Below are 18,341 nucleotides of genomic sequence, written 5' to 3'. Positions count from 1 at the left end.
GGTGAAGGTAATAAAATGTAGACTGGCATCTGGGAGTCTGGATGAGTGGGATGCCTGGCGAAGAGGAGGGATAATCAGGTTTCAAATCCTCTGCATTTATAGCAGATGTATTTCCTTATGTGTCCAGCAGAGGGCGATATCGGCATAGCCATGATTCCAGCCATGGCTTTTTCTGCAGTCCTCCTCCTTTTAGTCCATTTGCTATCATCCAGCTTGCGCACAGTTTGTTCTTGTCTGTTCACCCAAATGACACTTAAGTATTCAGTCTGTGCCAGATGAAATAAAACCCTCACAATCTTCAGGTAGGAATAAAGATCATCCATTTCAGTCTGAAAAGCTCCCACTTATGTCAGCTGTGTGTCCTCCAGCCCTGAAAGAACAAATGGGAGGCCTTCATGACCCCTGTAAGACACACACACACACACACACGAGGACTCTGCCGGTCACAGAAAGTGGAAAGTGGTTGAAGACGCAAGCGGTCATCATTTCTTATTGGCTATCCTCCGCTTCCTGGTGGCCAGCATGTCGTAGAAAGGATCTCTGCTGATGCTTGCTCTGTGAAAAAGAAGACAGGAAGGAATAGATCACTGATCGACCGTTTCCAACTGTTCACATCAATCCTACACACTGTCAAGACTGCTCTGTCATTTCTTGGGATGATTTGTCAACATTTTAAACATAAAATAATGTATTTTTTTATCACCTTACACTGTATATTATTCAGTTAAAATTGCTAAAATCTACTATTATAGGAGCTTTAAGCAAAGAACCTTTACACATGGATCAGTTTGTGATGTTTGGAGCACTGCAGGACTATTTTGTGTTAAGATCCAGTAATTTCTCAGTGCATTAACTTAACCTTAATCTGTTTTGTCTCTATTATTAAATGCCTCAATACCAGAAGCTTTATATTTACAGTGATTTGTTACACCTCTAAAACCTGCTCTTCAATCAAACTTTAGTGGCTTTGCTATAAATATCTCAACATGACATCACACCAAGATTTTATCTCAGAGTAGAAAGCTGTCAAAATGTAAAAAGGACGGCGCAAAAGTGCTTGAGAGCTGTTTTCAAAAGTGAACTGGCATTTTAGGGTGTATTTTTTCCTTTAATGCTGTGATCTGTTAGCCAACTTCTTTGATGCATCTCTGTAGCTTGCTATGCTAACCTGACATGTTGCCAGTGTTCTCAAGAGAGGAATAACTTTGAGTAATCTGTTGCTTTCCCGGCAGCGGAACAGTAGACATGCTGAATTGGCTTGTGCATGTGTCTATGTATGTGCACGCACAATAGTCACCACAGGAGCAGTTCCCAGTCGTGCAGATGAGTCAGGTGGTACAGAGTGGATATATTGTGTGTGTGTGTGAATCTGCTGACCACAGGACAGTCTGCCGCCACAGCAGCTGAGTCAAGTGAGAGTGTGGTCGAGGCAGCAGCACGGCTCTGTCCTGCTGAGTCCAGTCATTGTTATTCCAACAGTGACAGGAAGACGTGAAACTGCACACACACCGCAACACTGCTGCTTCACACTTGCGCGCTTACACTAAAAAGCACTCTGAGGCCTGCACAAGTGCACTAGAGGGTGCATCAGGCGTCCTGTCAGTGGGGGGTGTGAAATATGTAACACAGGCAGTGTGTCTTCTCAAGGTCAGCCCACTTAAAATCTCCCAAACCAAGGAAAATGAGCATCTCTCTTGTCTTTTTAATCAGTTTAATTGTACATGAAGCAGCCTCACTCAAACAAGATTTCCAGTAACTTATCCTAAAACTCATTACTTTCATTTGATGGATACACATATGTCAATGCTAAGTTGGTTTTTAGTATCATTAGAGAATGGGAGGGATTGTGTAATATGATTTTCTGCTCTGATATTGATCATATTTGCCAGCAAAGCAGCGGCTGAGTGGATGATCAGGGAGCTGATCAATTACGCCGTTGGACCCACTGAGTCCAATTTACAACAGCAACTCCACTCTCCTCCCCGGTTAACCAGGCAGCATTTGGAAATGACAAACCGGGTGTATAAAAGGCTGCCAAAACACTTCTAAGAGGGCAGCAAAGCACGATGCCTCTGAAGTTGTGTGTGCATGTGTGCGAGCATGTGTTTGTCTTTGCTTGCTGAGCTCTAATCAAAGGGAAGCGAGCTTATCCAGCAGAGCAGAAATCACCTCTGAGTGTTATCTGTGTGGAAGTGTGAGAAACGCAGTCGCATTTAGTCACCAGCGTGTGTGTGTGTGTGTGCGTGTGTGTGTTTGTGTGTGTGTGCTTTCCTCTGTGTATTTGTGCTGGTCTGCACATTTTTGAGTAAGCTCACAGCTCTGTGTGTGTGTGTGTGTGTGTGTGTGTGTGTGTGTGTGTTTGTGTGCGTGTGTGTGTGGGGCTTCTCACAGTCAAGGTCAGACATGAGAAAGTCCCACATGGGATCAGCCCAGCGTTGGCTAAGTGCCCTCTCAGTGTAAATGGATATACGCTAACACGGCATCTCTTACTTGATGGATTTGATCCACTCCTCCTTCTCCTCTGGTGTGGGGGCCGATATCCTGTACACTACATGATTGCCCTCGACGACCCGCCCGTCCGCCTCTGTCTTGCAGGCCTTGATGACCTGACCTTTGTGGTTGGGGTTGTAAAGCTCAAAGCAGTTCTGGGAAGACATCAGGAGGCAAAAAAATAGTATCTTATAAGACAATTTACGTTGATTTTTAATTTTTTTTTTTACAAAAGTCATGTTCTATGTGTGAATTTCAAAGAAAGGAAGAGAGGATGGAGTTGCTCCTTACAGGTTTCCTGGGCTCGTCCACCTCTCTGATACTGAGGTTCTCTAGAGGAATAATCCCACGAGGCTCTTTATCCTGAAGACAAACAAAAAGACAACACTCAGCATCAACACAACACTCATTCAGGATGCACGTGTCCCTTTACTATTGTCTAAGATGGGGACCAGGCCAAGGACTGACAATAAATTATAATCAACTTGTGCAGTGCTCGTTCAAAACGTGCCTGTTCAGAACGGGCCCATTGCTTGGCCTCCGGTATTGCTGCTTCAACGCATGGAAAAATAAATACTGTTGATGTGAGATGTGAATAAGTATATAAACCAACAACATGAAAGAAACTAACACACAGATGTTAAGTACAACCATAGTAAATCTTTTCTCATTTCAAGTATAATGAGGGCTACATTTAAAACAAAAATACATAACAGTAGGCTTTTGAAAAAATGTGCATCCTAAAATATCTTTGATCGTTTATGTTCTGTGGCTTCGGTTCGGATCATTTGAGTGGGTATATTTGCTCAAAATATTTGTGCTCATATGAGACATACTGGGTTTGAAGTGCTCGTGGGAAGTAGCCTAAGAGTCTGTCCATTCTTGATTAAAAGCTTTGTTTTTGCTGTCTACTGTTCTCTTTTTAGAGCAAGCCATGTGAAAAAACTTTTCTCAAGCTGAGCTGATACTAAAAGGTGAAGTGAAAACACTGCAGACCACTGATTGGTCAGTCATTTATCTCATTCACAGGCTTTCTGTCTCACCACTCCCTCTCCTTGCTCTGCCTCTCTCTCTCTCTCTCAGTTGCTGTGCTTGAAACACAGCATTCACACATGAGGAAACAACACAGATTTGTCCTGTTGTTCTTTGTATTTACTGCAGCATTATTTGGATACAATGAATGAATGAAAAAAGGAGAAATGCAGAGGAGAGGGAAACAGCAACTAAGAGCGTCTGTCTCCACAGTAAATCATCTGTGAGTGCTGAGGCTTGTTTGTGCTTTAAAACGTAACCACTGTGAAACAATCAGAAAATAATAGTGTTGTATTTCTGTCATTCACTGGCTACTACTACTGGCTCATTCACTCTCTCTCAGAGAAAGCCTTCCACTGCTGTCTCTCCTCACTACTGCTGTCTCTCTGTCACTCGCTCGCCCTCTCTCTCTCTCTTCTTTTTTAAAATGAGTCAGAACGTCGACAACAGAGAGAGAGACAAGAGAGATGTCCTCCCCTCGTCTCTCTCATGGCAGGGTTGTAAAGCTCTGATCATGACATACAGTCACAGAGACCAGACGCCCCGCCCCAGTGGTGCAGAACGGAGTGGCTGATTGTTTGTTTATTCAAAGTTTATTAATATTGAATATGTTGTGTGTCAAAATTGCACCAAAAACTGCACTTCCTTGGGTCCTCAGCAATACACCTGCCAAGTGTGAAGTCGATCGAATGAATGGTTCAAGAGATACACAAGGGACATACATACATACAAACATACAAACTTCCTTCCTTTAGTAGAGAGATGAGGAATGTTGTGAAGAAAGGATCCATTTGAGATAACATCACTCGTAGAATTGTGACTCACCTTAGATATGAGTTGATACATGTCAAATTGAATGTGATACTTGTGAATATTCATTATTGAGGCCATAGTTAAAATGACAGGAAGGCTCTTCATCGCATCACTGCTGTCTTTACTGCTACAGGAGGGTTTCTTGGGAGTTAGGAGCGCATTCCCCATAAACCCAACCCAGATTTGTTTCTTCCTTTGCATTACGAAGAATGATTACGAAGGTGATTTTTCCTTCGGCCTTTAACCTCTTCTAGACGTGTGGACACCATGGAAGCTGGTGTGACTTTTTGCTAAATAAATGTGGGTCATAATGTATAGATTATCCCATTTTTGGTGCTTTTTTAGCAGCCTCACAGAGCTGCTAACACGTCTGTAGACTCTTGTTAGTCTTGTTTGTTGGAGGATCATATGAAAAGCAGAATATAGGGTTTTTTTCTAATTTTTTTTCATTTTCTCTCTCTATAAACTATTATATTTACATCATACATTATTTTCTCTATGTGTCGTTGACAGAGAATGACTGTTTTCCCAGCTATGGTCTCTTTATTCAAAACAACCTAAAATTACAATTTGTAACAGCTATAAATGAGAAAACAAGGATATTAATGGCACAAAGTCAATGAAGTAACAATTTCTTGATCCTACATGTAGCACCTTTAATTTTCAAGTATTATCTTGATCTTACATTGAGCCTGACAGCCTTGAAGTAAGTCAAGGTGGTGATTAAAGCGCACTGGAGGTTTTTGTTCATCCTGGTCACGTAGGAGACAGCACCCGAGGGAGACGTAACCCTACACTCTCCATCCTCCAGCAACTGGCATGGTGTCTGCAAGGCCAGATGTGAGTTGGTGTGTGTATGTGCATGTGTGTGTGTGTGCTGGGGGGGACCTTGAGGAACAGCCCCATGTCCTGCTTGTCATCTTCCTACTAATGAGGGGGCACAGCAGGGGGAGGAAATGCTTCTCTTTTTGTGTGTGTGTGTATGCCGCGCTAAGACTTATGTGTGCAGTGTGATTATGTACATTTGTGTGTGTGTATGTGTATGTGTGTAGGGGGTTCCTCTCAGAAATGGGGATGCAGGGTGCTGGGGTGGAGCATGGGGGTGACTCGCAGCAGGTCGGGGGAGGCACTTGGCTTCTGGCTTAGCGGGGCCAGATGTGTGTCGTAGATTTTGCAGATGTTTCCCATGATGCTTCATGTTAATTGCTAGAGTGAGGTTCATTTAGGTCAAAGGGGCTGCATCTGTTAAAGAGCAGAGCTGGAGGGCAAAGACCTCTACCTCTGTCTTTACCTGTGTGTGTGTGTGTGTGTGTGTGTGTGTCTGTGTGTGTGTGTGTGTGTGTGTCTGTGTGTGTGTCCATTTCACTTACAATCCTGTCAATCTATATTGATCTATATTGTATTTATTCACATGTCAGCTATTTTACGCACTCAGCTAGACAGCCAATATTGGATTAAATTATTTAAAAATTTATAACTATATTTATCTGGATTCTTAAAGGAAAAGCTCAACTCTTTTGGGGAAATATATTTATTCACTTTCTTGCCTGGAGTTAGATCATCTAACTTTTGGCAAGAAAGCTTATATGAGTGTTTCCCAAAATGTCAAACTATTCCTTTAAGATCATCTCAATCTAAATATGTTTTTTGTGGATATTCTGCAAAAAGATACATATTTGGATCATTTACGTTCTGGCAAACAGCAGAAGAACAAAGAAAGAGTTTCAAAATAGCTGTCATGTATATATAATACAGTCCATTCAGACTGTCTATAAGCACACATGTGATCTGACTACTTACTGTTGTGTATTCAAAGTAATACAGGCAGTTGTCGGTCAGTATGAACCACCTCCTCTTCCACGTCTTCACCCTGCCGCCTGTAGAAAGAAAAAAACGCGCCATATTTGAGTTCAAACTGAGGAGGTGACGGTGTTTGTGCTGTAGAGGTTAACCTGCAGGAGACCTCAGCTCCACGTGCCACATCTGGTTCTGATCATCAGCTCACTGTATTACTAGGCCCAATCAGAGGCTGGATACTCCTTCCAGCACCCCCACCCCCACCCCCCAATCCCAAGAGTTTGATGCCTGAGGGCCCTGCAAGTGCAGGGGAATGAGGGGGGTGGGGGGGGTTGTCAAAACAGTGGAACCCTGTGTTCACTTGCAGGAGAAGACATCCCAGGCATGTACACACCACATACAAATGTACTCAGGGGGAGTGATTTTATGAGATTGATTCTTTGCTGATATTTTAAAAATAGAAAACAGAGGAAGAAAAATGTAATGACTAATGAATGTAACCCTTAAATCATGCTCAAAAATTAAAAAAAAAAAAAAAAAACCTTTCCTTGGCACACAATGCGACGAACCAACTGAAAAGCCAGTTGCAAGTTTGAAGAGTTGCATTTTCCTCTTTAAGGAAATCTCCTTATAAGAGACACAATCTCTCCATCTGTCTACATCACCAGATAAAAGTAGATTATTGGGATTATTGGATTTTCTGTTAATTACACCATCGGTGACGAAATGAGCAATTCACCTATGTAATCAAAAAAATAATAATAATAATGTGGCTGATATCAATGTACAGTCTGCAATGTGTGCGCCATAATAACATGTTTGCTGACTTTACAGTTTGTGCACAAAGCAGCCGTTACTGATGTAATCAATATGTAATGTTCACTTGACCCAGATTTTTATTCTATACTGCTGGCTACAGTTAAATCCAACATCTACATTATATATGAGCAATGTTTACCGTCAGATGCTTCCAGTGTATTTAACTTGCTAAACTGGAATGAGCACATAAAATAGAGTCTGCAATTGTTGGGTAAATGCATAAGTTAGTTAGTTTGTCAAAGTTTTATTCTGCTACTGTCAACCATATGGCAGTATGGATAGCTGTTTATCCCATTCAACCATATGTTTCATTTCATCACAAAACCTGACAGTCATTATGGCTTTTTCCTTCCATGTTTGCATATTTCTAAGGCAGATTCATCATTTAATAGTTTGTTTATAGACACTCAGGGAGTGCAAATAAATGTGGGATGATTCAAAATTGTGCACAAGTTTAAGGGAGTAAAAGGTCTTTTATTTCTTCATTTTCATGACAAATATTTCTCATAAGTGTAATTTAGTTAAAAGGTTATATGTTGGATGAATTTGAAGTCCTCACAGGCAGAATAGCCACAATATCGCTGACTGAGCGGCCATTTGTCTGATTTAATATTGATCGGATGTGATGTTTGTCAGTTTGTTAACAGAACTCTGTTTGAACTCTGACAGGCAAATTCTCTTATGACATAAAGACACATGATCAGCAGAGGTGCTCAGTGTTAACGCGACCCCTCTAGATAGTAGGCCTTCTGCATAACTGAATACTACAACATGCCATTGATACTGGATGATGATGGATCAGGCACAGCTCAGTCCTAGTTAACAGTGTGGGTGTTATGAGAATAAAAAAATCTCCTCCTCATTACGCAGGGTCTCCTCTGATGAAGCGTAAATTAACATGGAATTCGCTAATAGGTAGAACTGGACTTAAAATGATCTGGCAAGTGCAGCTGGTGGCATGGAGAGCAAGAGAGGAGAGTGGGGGATCTGCAGAGGAAGAAGAGGAGCAGCAGCAGCAGCAGCAGGAGGTTCTGAGGCCTGTGGGGCAGGAACAGAGGCAGAAAAATGAAAAGGGGGGCGAGGGTGTCCGTTATTTCACCGCATGACCAGCCACGCAGCGGTAGGTAGGTAGGTGGGTACACATTCCCAAAGCGCAGACTGAGGAAGGCCATTCACTGAAAGCTCGAGCATGACTGCATGTTCTGGCAGATAGTTACACAGGAGCTGTATGGCGCGCAGGGCGGTCTCTAATGGTACAGAGCATGAGGTGACCTGGCAGCTTTCAGTTTCAGGGAAACTACGGCAGATCAACACACGAGAATATTACTTGGAGAAAAACTCCAAAGCCTGCAGATGATTTTGATTTAGGTGATTCTGTATACTTGCTTATATTTTAAGGGTTGTCATATAAGATTTTGAGTGATAAATGTGTCAACGGTTATATGTGGTGGCAGTGACTCCACACAGTTTTACAATGGAGTCTTTGCAAACATGAGCGATCAGACAGGTTTTCCCATTTAAATCAATTGTCTAAAACTACACAGAAATGAAGCATTAATGATGTCATAATAGTTATCTACTGTGTTGTAAAGCAGCACACACAACTAAGAAGAACCTTTCAAAAAACAAATGGAAGTTAATAGAGCTGCAACTAACAAGCAACTAACAAGATTATCGATTAATCTGTTGGTTATTTTCTCAATTAATCCATGAATTATAAAATGTCAGAAAACAGTAAAACATTACCATTATATTTTGCCAGAGTCACCTTCAGATGTTTTGTTTGTCCAACCAACAGTCCAAAACCCAAAGATATTCAGTTTGCTTTCATGTATTACAAAGAAAAGCATTAACTCTTCACACTTGAGCTGAAACCAGCAAAGTTTCTGCATTTTTGCATTTCAATTAACTTTCTGTCGATCAACTAATCGATTAACCAACTAATCGTTGCAGCTCTAGACGTTAACTGTTGACAGTTTAGATAACAAATTAAATGTTCACCTTAATTTTACCTTCCAAATAAGTAGGTTAAACAACTTTAATTAATCTGGATAACTCACTCATGATTGTGATTCACCATTGAAACTAGGCTGTAAATATGGTATGTTTTTGTGAAAAGAGGCAGGATAATAAAGGGGATATGGTGCTATAGTTTAATGAAGTGTACAGTTATCTTTATGATGCTAACGCATCTTGGGATAAAAGTTAACACTGTGCGTGTGTGTGCACCAGATGAAACAAGCCCTCTGCGTCATCCGGCCTTCTCTAGAGCCAAAAGAGGAATGCAGCCGACCCCCATGCATAATGAGAAAGACATCCCACTCGCCTTGCCTTTGAAAGAGATAACCCATCACCTCACGATACTATAAGACGAACTTATTCGCCTACTAACAGCTCTGATACAACAAGCCAATTACTGTAGATGAGGCGGCTAGCATGTTTAGGGGTCCGCTGTGCTAAAGAGATAATGGCAGCCAACGCCGGTATGAAGGCACTCTGTGATGAACCGGGAGGATGGAGGAGGAAGGAGCGTTATACCTACCTCCTAATACAGAGATTTAAGAAGGAAAAGCCATCACAGAACAGAGTGAAAGAACAGAACAAAGGGTGAAAGGGTGAACGATTAGAGAGAGGGAGTGAGGAACAAAAAACACAGAAGGATTTGAACGACGCAGTGAGCACAAGAATCACACCATGACAGAGAGACAGAGAGAGAGAAGCTGAAAGTGTAATCACACAAAGAAGCATGCTTTAAAGGAGAGGAGAGGAGAGGAGAGGAGAGGAGAGGACAGGAGAGGAGAGACAATACGAGACAAAACAAAGAGAGGTCACGAGACGAGGGACAAGGACAGAAAAGACACTTAGCAGTTGCATCACAGATCTCCTAGCAACCTTATCTGACACCTTCATGGCAAAAATGGGGCTGGGCCAGAAATGCTGAGCTAAATAAGTCAGCTCTGTTGAATGAATTTGTTAGCTAGCTGATTAGCCAGCAGGGGCCCTGAGTATGTAGTATGTTCACACTGCAAAAATAAACACAGAGTGTAATTTAAAATGCCAACATGTGCCCCAAATAATAGATAGGTGTTAACAGACAGTTTTTTTCCCCAGCGTTAGCGCAAACTAAGGGCTCACAGCTAAAAAACTGTGATGCAAATGGCCAACAGCTTAGGCTGAATCACGAGCAAGAACAGCTAATAAAGGCAGAAACCTAGCGCCTGGTCACACTAGAAGTTGGCTGTGATATTCATTCAAGCATCCTCATGAAATAGGTGTGCTGGAAGCATGATGTAATGTTAACTGCTCTCACTTGGTAACTGGTAAATCCGAGGGGAACTTATTTGCACCATCTCCTCTGTCACGACTGATTTTTGTGGAGCAGTTTATATTCTCCGGCAGAGCAAGGTTTTATACAAACTTTTTAATACAACGCAGCTAATATGACAGCTTTTTTAGACATTGAACCCTACAGAAAAACCCTGGTCCAGATTTACTTTGTATTGGCAAGCAAATTCCCAGATTGGTTAAAAATTATTGGTTATTTGGTTGAAACTTCAGCTGGTGGAACCCAACCCCTAACCATTGGAAAATGTTAAAAAGTATATTTGTGCCAAATAAAGTTAAAGATCCCCTCGAGACATGTTTTATGACATATACAAATACTCTGCTTTGAATTATAATTTGTGTATAAGATGTTTTTTTTATACATCTGCCCCTTCTCCCTTGTGTAGAAACTGGCAAACTGGAGGCTTCACGTTTCCACATCACACTTGTGTATGTTGTATACTGGCCCACAAGTGGCTCCTAACTAGTTGTGATGTCACAAATCATGCTCCTAGGCACACCTTAAACTCAGATTTAAGGTGAGCACAGAGAAACTTTCCATTTTCAGCAGATGAATGTGAAAAGTGCCTCCTTGTGTCAAACTCTGAACATATATCGTCCAGCACGGTGAAGCTCAAATGTCCAACTGAAGTAACAGGAGGAAAAACATACTATATTTTTAAGTGGAGGGGGCACATAGTACACATTTTATAGTAAATGTGTATAGTCTGGAGTCTGGACTTTAATGTTTAATTCTGCTAAGTTGGAAAAAATTCTAAGTTAAGAAACACAATCAGCCTTTGTTGCCCACGAGCTGTCGACCTCCAACATGGCCACCTGAATGCCACCATAAGCAAGTAACACACAAAAACACAAATCACTGGGGGAGTGAAGAGCACAGCACACTGCTCATCAAACTGATGTTGGGGCACTGCTGACGTAAATCAACATTGTCAGGGTTAATTTAATGACTATGAATGCACGTACCTAGCTTTAAGAGCCAGCCTTCTCTGTCGGGGTTGAAAAACGTGTGCGTCAGATCATTTCCATCATCCTCTGGGATTTTAAAGGGCTCGTTTTTGATGCTGTCGTAAAGATTCTGCAGACAGGGGAGGGAAACAGTTAATAAAACTGGGAAACAGTGGAGGAAAAGCCTCATTCGTATGGAGTAGGCGTGACAGGACGGTCACAGAGATCAATCATCACATGCACACACACACACATACACACACACTCATTATAAACAAATCCTCACTCTGAGAAGCTCCTCTGGCAGGTCTCCTCCCTCATTGATGCCTCTGTTCATGGAGATAAAGCGCTCCACAGGGGGCTTGTCTCTGACGTTGGGGTTATGTAGGCTGGTGTTCAGCATGATGATAGCAAATGACAGCACGTAGCAGGTATCTGAGAGCAACAGTAACGGAATAAAGTGGGTTACAAAAGTGTATATCCTCCCACAGAGACCCCATTTACACCTGGTATTAACAGGCAATCTGTATCTGGATATCTACTGTACATCTACATGTCAACGTTATTTGGATAATGAGAGGTGATCACTGTCCAAACTGTACAGACTACCTGTACTGTGTTAATGCAGTGAGATTTGTGTGCATTAACACCTTGTTTTAACATGTGTTTTTCTTCATCCAGATACAGATTACTACCAGGTCAGAGAGTTATACAAGTTACACATATGATGCAGAACACTGCATAAATGGAACAGGTAATAACAGAAAATGACTTATACTGCCCACCAAGATCAAAAATAGGACACATTTAATATAATTACCATGATTCTTACAAGATTTGTACATATCAAAATTTTAAAAAGTTTTTATTTTTCTTTTATTTTAAGAAAGGGTCATTTATAGACAGGGTACTCAAATTGTACAGTTAATTTTCGATGTGTGACATTTTCAGGTTCCAGTACATATAACATATAGTGTCATCAGCATATAGTGATCATTTGTGTTCTTTATGACCTTTTGCATTACTATTTCTTCTTACACATATAGTTATTTGCTATATTCCTATTATATATAGCAATGAGGGTTGGGAGTTGAGCCCTAATTCTTCTAAATGTGGATTTTATTTTTTGGAATTGATTTAAAGGAATTTTCTCAATGACTCGTGGAGACAAAAAAGATAGAGACACAGAGAAAAGACTGGTTTAGCTTCTTTCTCTTTTTATTGAGAGAGAAGCTTTCAGACAGACAAGTCAGGATGGTTTTATATATGTATGTGTATATGTGTGTGTGGTATGAGAGAAAGAGAAATTGTGTGTGTAGGGGGGCTGAGTGGGGTGATGGGGTGGAGGGTGGGGGGAGGGGGACTTCAGTCTCTCCACTGTGTGTTAATGTTCGGACTCACACGGGCCAGTGGCTGCCTGTAAATGAATCATTCATTCCCCTCTATCTGTCTCCTCTCACTGACACACTTTGGTCCTGGCTGTCCTGCGCTGCCTATTGTCTGCTCGCTAACACACATTCTCTATTAAAAAAAGAGGAGCTTTGCACACACACACAGGGTGTACTGTGGGGCAAGAGGTGCTGGTAATAGTGAAAAGAATGTCAGTGCAGTCAAAAAATTAATGAAAATGAACAAGGACTGAGGGAAACGGGTTGCTCGTGCTTGTGATAATTAAAGATCACTGATCATTTTATGTTTTTTATGGGCTCAGTCTGTTGTTACTGCTACACACATGTTCCTATGTGCTGCGCTGCCATGCCCTGCACCCACACAGACTATCACACACACACATAAACACGCATGCCTGCCTCTGTGCAGACTGTGTATGAGACTTTATGGGACCACTGAAGAAAAGAAGAACACTTTATTCATTAAACTCTCTCATTCTTTTGTAGTTCAAAGAAACATGCACTACCGTATGTGGGTGTAAAGTCAGCCACTGAAAAATAAATAATCTGAAACATTTACGAGTCGTGTCATTTTAGAGGCTTTTATCTTGCATATTGTCTGTATAAAAACCTCCCATCTCTAAAAAGTAAAAAAAACAAACATAAAAAACAGCCCCATGTGTTGTCTAACCACCATACATTTTCAAAGTATCCCATTTCCACCACAATGACCATATGTATCTTCAACAATCTTATACGCAATAGGTTGCTCTATAACCTCTTTAATTATTTACTGACTGTTGCTTTGTTTATCACAAGCCTGTGTATCACTCAGTCAGGTTGTGTCTTCTTGAATAATGGATGTCCCATGTTTGTTGCTGGTTGTTTCCTCTGAACTCATCTGTTGCAGTGATCCGTACAGTCAGGGTGAGATTTGGGATTTTCTATTTTGTGGAGTTATTTTTATCCCCGGTGGGCACAGAAATGTATCTGCCTCATAGTGATTTACGCTGCTTCGCCCATAGACCATATAAAATATCAAAAATAAAAATAGGCTATTTAAAGAGAAATCTAAGCAAAGCGCTGCAACATGAAAATGGTCGTATAGTGCAAACGATAACAAAATCAGAAATGGACTTTGACTGTCTGCACTCGCGTGACAATAGAGATGACACCGCGTGTAGGCTCTGTGATGACTCAATAAATTTACCAGGGGTTGCCTCCATCCCTGCTCAGAGATTTGCAGAGATGTGGGTAAAAGACAGGCAACACACCGTGGATGACCCCTCCCCAGGAAAGCATAAAAAAAGGAAGAAGCCCGTCATCAAAGCAGACTGTTTTCTTAGTCTGACAAGTAGGTATGTACTGCAGCCTATTTATTGTTATGATGCCAGCGTGTTGTGCTGTTGCATGTTGTGATTATTTTCTTTTCAATATTGAAGTTTGCTGCATGCTGTGTACAGAGCTAAATTAAACAGTGACTTGCAAGAATGACATTAAGTGTATTGGCACGTTTGGCATACACAGTATTGAAAGGAGCATTGGCATGTTAAATAAGCATTTAACCTTTTGTTTATTGTAAATGATCGCCTCCATTATGTGTCCGCATGAGGAGAGGACAAGGCATGAACTTGACATCACAGCGCTGAGAGTGAAAATATCATGCTACTTGATTAAAATGTGCTTACAAATGCAGTGCTCAAGTTCAAGTTTCGTAATTGTTTTATTAAAGTTAATAATTATTTTATAAATGTTACTGTAACAGCAGCAAGAAATAGCCTAATATGCTTCATAGTCTATATAAGCCCACTGTGGTTCTGATTTATTTTCATGAATAAAAAGTTTCAATATACACCCCCCACCCCCTCGTATTTTTTCACAAATCCTACCCTGTGCACAGTTGTTGTGCTGTAATCTGGTGAACATCTAATTGAGCCTTAGTTACAGCAACTCTTATGGCTTAATGATTGAAATGCATTAAAAAAAACAGGCCATCACTCAGCGCGTCCTGTAACAGATCCTCAGGCAGTATTTCTCTTGGCATGACTACATATCGACTTTGTCCAACATATTGGATTTCACACTTTGCTCATATGAATACAGACAACGATTCTTTGCACTGCAGTAGCCTGCGGTGCGGCTGACCTGTCGACTGGAAGACCCCAGGGTTGCACTGGCAATACCGCGAGGCAAATGCCTCCATCATACGGTCGATCTTCTGGGCTTCACCTGGCAGACGGAAACTCCACAGGAACTGCCTACAACAACAAAAAAAGAGAGGAAGGGGATTTCATTTGTGATGCCACAAGCAGTCAGGGTGCACAGGATGTAGCTGTGTTTGAGTTCTGCTTGATATTTGGTTTAAACAGTCAGCTGACCGTAGTGCTTGGACGAGGTTGAGATCCGCAAACTCATGCAGCTCCACAAAAGCCTGGAGCACCTTGATATTGAAGTCATCCCTGGTGAAAAATAAAAAAGAAAGAATTAGAAAATCAGATATTATTCTTCCTTTAAGCCATTTCTTTTTTTTTCAAATAACATAACAGAACCCCTCAGAGAAGATGTAAGATACCCCTGAGCACAACATGAACCGAGAAAACAGGTGGGGAAAACCATATTTCCTCCATGAAAGCATTTCTCAACCTGAATTCCTTTTTTTTTTCAGCATTCCTGTCATGTTTGTGCTCTTATTCATACTGGATGCTGAGTCTGGAAACAATTTAAACAGCTGGCCAGTGCTGAGCATTTCTCCACCCTGAGGTGGAGAGGGGTGGAGGGGAGAGGATTGATGAAAAACAGCTAAACCAAACCCACACAAGCTCCTTTTTGTCAGAGGTTTGTTTGGCCATCATAGGGATTTTTTGGAGGAAAAAGTCAACAGCATGCTCTCAGGCTGCGGTCACAGCTTCTCTGATCGTGTTTGTTGTACATCAGAGTCTATGATCTTGATCCTGCATCACCTTCGTATTGTTTATTGTTCAAAAAGGAACCAAGAATTTTAAGACTGTTTTTTGTGGAGAGGTTGAGAGAAGTACAGAGAGTGTTAGCAATAACATTCTCTGATTATTTGGATGACGTCTTGGGAGTCCACTGAGTGTTTATGACTATATTGTACCCTGTACTGTCATCTGCAGCCAAATGAAATGAATCATGCCCTTTGAGGGTTATATAGAAGGTTATTGCTATAAGTAAATTTATCACAAATAAACTTGCATTGTATGTGACAAACAAAGCTGAATTATACAGGAACAATAAAAAGGGGCTGCTAAACAAAAACTGTCTGGAGGTGTAATTTAAGAGCCTGCATCTATCTTCCACTATCTATCCTCCTTCAAGCCGTTTCATCTCTCTCTTCCTCCTTTCCATGTGTCCCTCTCTCTGTTTCCCTGCTGTTTCCCCCCTCTTCATCTCCCTCTCTGCTCAGCATGTAATGATAGGTTCCTGCTCCTTGCATAAGCTCAATTAGTGATAATTACTGAGTTTAAACCCGCAGCCCATGTTTAGTGTGATTTCAACCAGGTAGGTGGCCTCTTTGATGATCCTGCGTGAATAAAGCCTATTGCCAATGAGAAGAGCCCCCGGGGTCTCCCACCCCTCCACCTCCCCCCCAACCCTCAGCCTCCTTCTGTGTGTGTGTATGTGTGTTTCTTTGTCTCAGCTGGGAAGATAATACAGACTGTAGTTGATGAGATTTCCTGCATGGATTAAAGGGCAGAAAAAGGGTCAAACAGTGGAGCATTTCTTTAATTCAAGACTTTTTAGAATGCAGTTTATCCAAATCAAAAACAAATTTCAGCATTTTTTTTTTGTACTTTAGGAAATCAATTATTAAATGAGCATTTTGTCATCCAAATTTTTTTTATCTAATATTCCTTTTGTCACCACAAAAAAGTCCCACAGAATATGGTGCATTCACAAGGCAAAAACAATGGGGCACAAATGCTTTGGTGTGAGCAGCATAACCGACCAGCTTCATTCACCAACTCCAGATACACCATCAGCTGCAACTGCTAAACAATGGAATGTGTTTTGCTTCATTTTTCATTGTTCCTGTTTTAAGGAACAAACACAAGTCATATGAGTGTCTACAGAGCCTGCAGATCAAACTTTTCCAGCTCACCACTGACGCCAAACAATGAACATACCAGTGTCAGAGTGAGTATACTGGCATTTGATTATAGCACCGTATTCAAAAATTGTCCAACAGTATTTGACAATTCAATTGTGCTATAACAAAAGAAGGTATAAATACTTATACTTACTATCCAGATGTTCTCCTTTGTTATAGTGTATAACAAAATTGAGTATGAGTATACAGTCAGCCTTAAGGCCAATTCATGCTTTCCGACAGACACTTCCCACATGTGCCCGCTAGTTACAGGATTGCAGTGTGATAACTTTCCAGAGTTGTAAAATCTAGTCTGTGTATTATAAACCGCTGTGTAGTGTTTTGTCTGATCAGCCTTTAAATGTAATAATCTGTTACTCTAACTGGACTTGCTGGATCTTATTTCATTGTCTCACCGGCACTTTAAACAACACGACCACACCAACACAGCCCCTGTATTGTTTTAAACAGGACTGTTTTCAGTCTGAATGCAGCTGTTGCTGAACAACAAGAAAAAAGTTGAAAAAAGAAAAGCAACAACTTAATGAGAACAGGAATACAATACATACACACAGTGGATGAGACATTCATTCCTGTTTGTTTTTCTGGCACATGTGCAGTTGGTGCGCTTGCTATGCGTTCAGTCTGCGCGGTCACAAATTTTGGGCTGCATGCGGACGTCTGCAGCGGGGCCACACGGACCCTTGTGGACATAGGCGGATGACGACATTTACATCACATGGACCAACGCGGACCCTCGCAGCCACGCAGACGTGGAAAGTATGAACCGGCCTTTAGAAATGTTTGAGATTGTTATTTTCTCTGTGACATTTTCGCTATGCTCAGTGGTGTTGCTTTCCACGGACCACCTGACAATCAAAGAGTGCAGCTAGTCTGTGATGTCTTTTTCGTCAGAATTTTCTACTGATAAATTGGTATCAAAATTGATCAATTAGCCAGGCTGATATACCAGCCAATATTAGCTTTTTGCAGATATATTGGTGCTGGTATCGACCAATGATAAATTGCAGTACAGAAATGCCCGTGATATCTTTGAAGTAATTTAGAAACAGTGTCACCATTTTACAGTTTGTCCAGCAATTCTTTTAAAAATCCTTAGAAAAAATGTTTGTTTATGTAAAAAAAAAAAAAAAAGAGAGATATATGAGTCCCCCAGTATCCGCACGGTTACTGCACATGCTACATAACCACAACCTCCCTGGCTTGTTTCCAGCCAGAGACCTTTGTTGCATGTCATACTCATCTCTCTCCCCTTGTTTCCTGTCTGCCTCCACACTTGTGTCTTATATTTTTGTGACACTAAACCTTTCCTGGTATTTGATTCAGTGTGTTTTGTCCCTGTTCGCCTACATCTCATCCAGCATGTTTAACTAATCTCACCTTCAGATAACACCATCCATCTCGCTAGTCCTCCAGCTATCTAAGACAGTCACTGAGTCACAGCTGCAGGACTTTCCTCCTTCTCCAATATCCATCAGTCTGGCCTGAGATGTGAGGAGCTGGATAGTGTTTTTATTACCAGTTATAAGTCCACACGGTTGGACTGCAACAAGACACCCACGCTGCCTCAGAGATTCATG

The 18,341-nt window shown here is 41.3% G+C and overlaps 1 protein-coding gene across 3 annotated transcripts in view; it reads right to left on the bottom strand.

The window, feature by feature from the left end:
* Window positions 1-181: 181 nt before the first annotated feature.
* Window positions 182-18,341, bottom strand: part of LOC137171813 (cytohesin-3-like) — a 34,803-nt gene continuing 16,643 nt past the window's right edge. For all 3 annotated transcript variants that reach the window (XM_067575953.1, XM_067575954.1, XM_067575952.1), the window contains exons 6-13: window positions 15,011-15,091; window positions 14,778-14,890; window positions 11,531-11,679; window positions 11,263-11,374; window positions 6,136-6,212; window positions 2,782-2,853; window positions 2,491-2,645; window positions 182-555 (exon numbers count right to left, since the gene is read on the bottom strand). In XM_067575953.1, coding sequence (XP_067432054.1) covers window positions 483-555; window positions 2,491-2,645; window positions 2,782-2,853; window positions 6,136-6,212; window positions 11,263-11,374; window positions 11,531-11,679; window positions 14,778-14,890; window positions 15,011-15,091 — 832 coding nt within the window. In that variant the 3' untranslated portion in view covers window positions 182-482. The remainder of the gene's footprint in view (window positions 556-2,490; window positions 2,646-2,781; window positions 2,854-6,135; window positions 6,213-11,262; window positions 11,375-11,530; window positions 11,680-14,777; window positions 14,891-15,010; window positions 15,092-18,341) is intronic.

The sequence above is a fragment of the Thunnus thynnus genome, chromosome 20 (assembly GCF_963924715.1).
Source record: "Thunnus thynnus chromosome 20, fThuThy2.1, whole genome shotgun sequence".
Classification (NCBI taxonomy): Eukaryota; Metazoa; Chordata; class Actinopteri; order Scombriformes; family Scombridae; genus Thunnus; species Thunnus thynnus.
The sequence above is the reverse complement of the archived record's forward strand: the minus strand, read 5'-3'. Positions and strand labels throughout refer to the sequence as shown.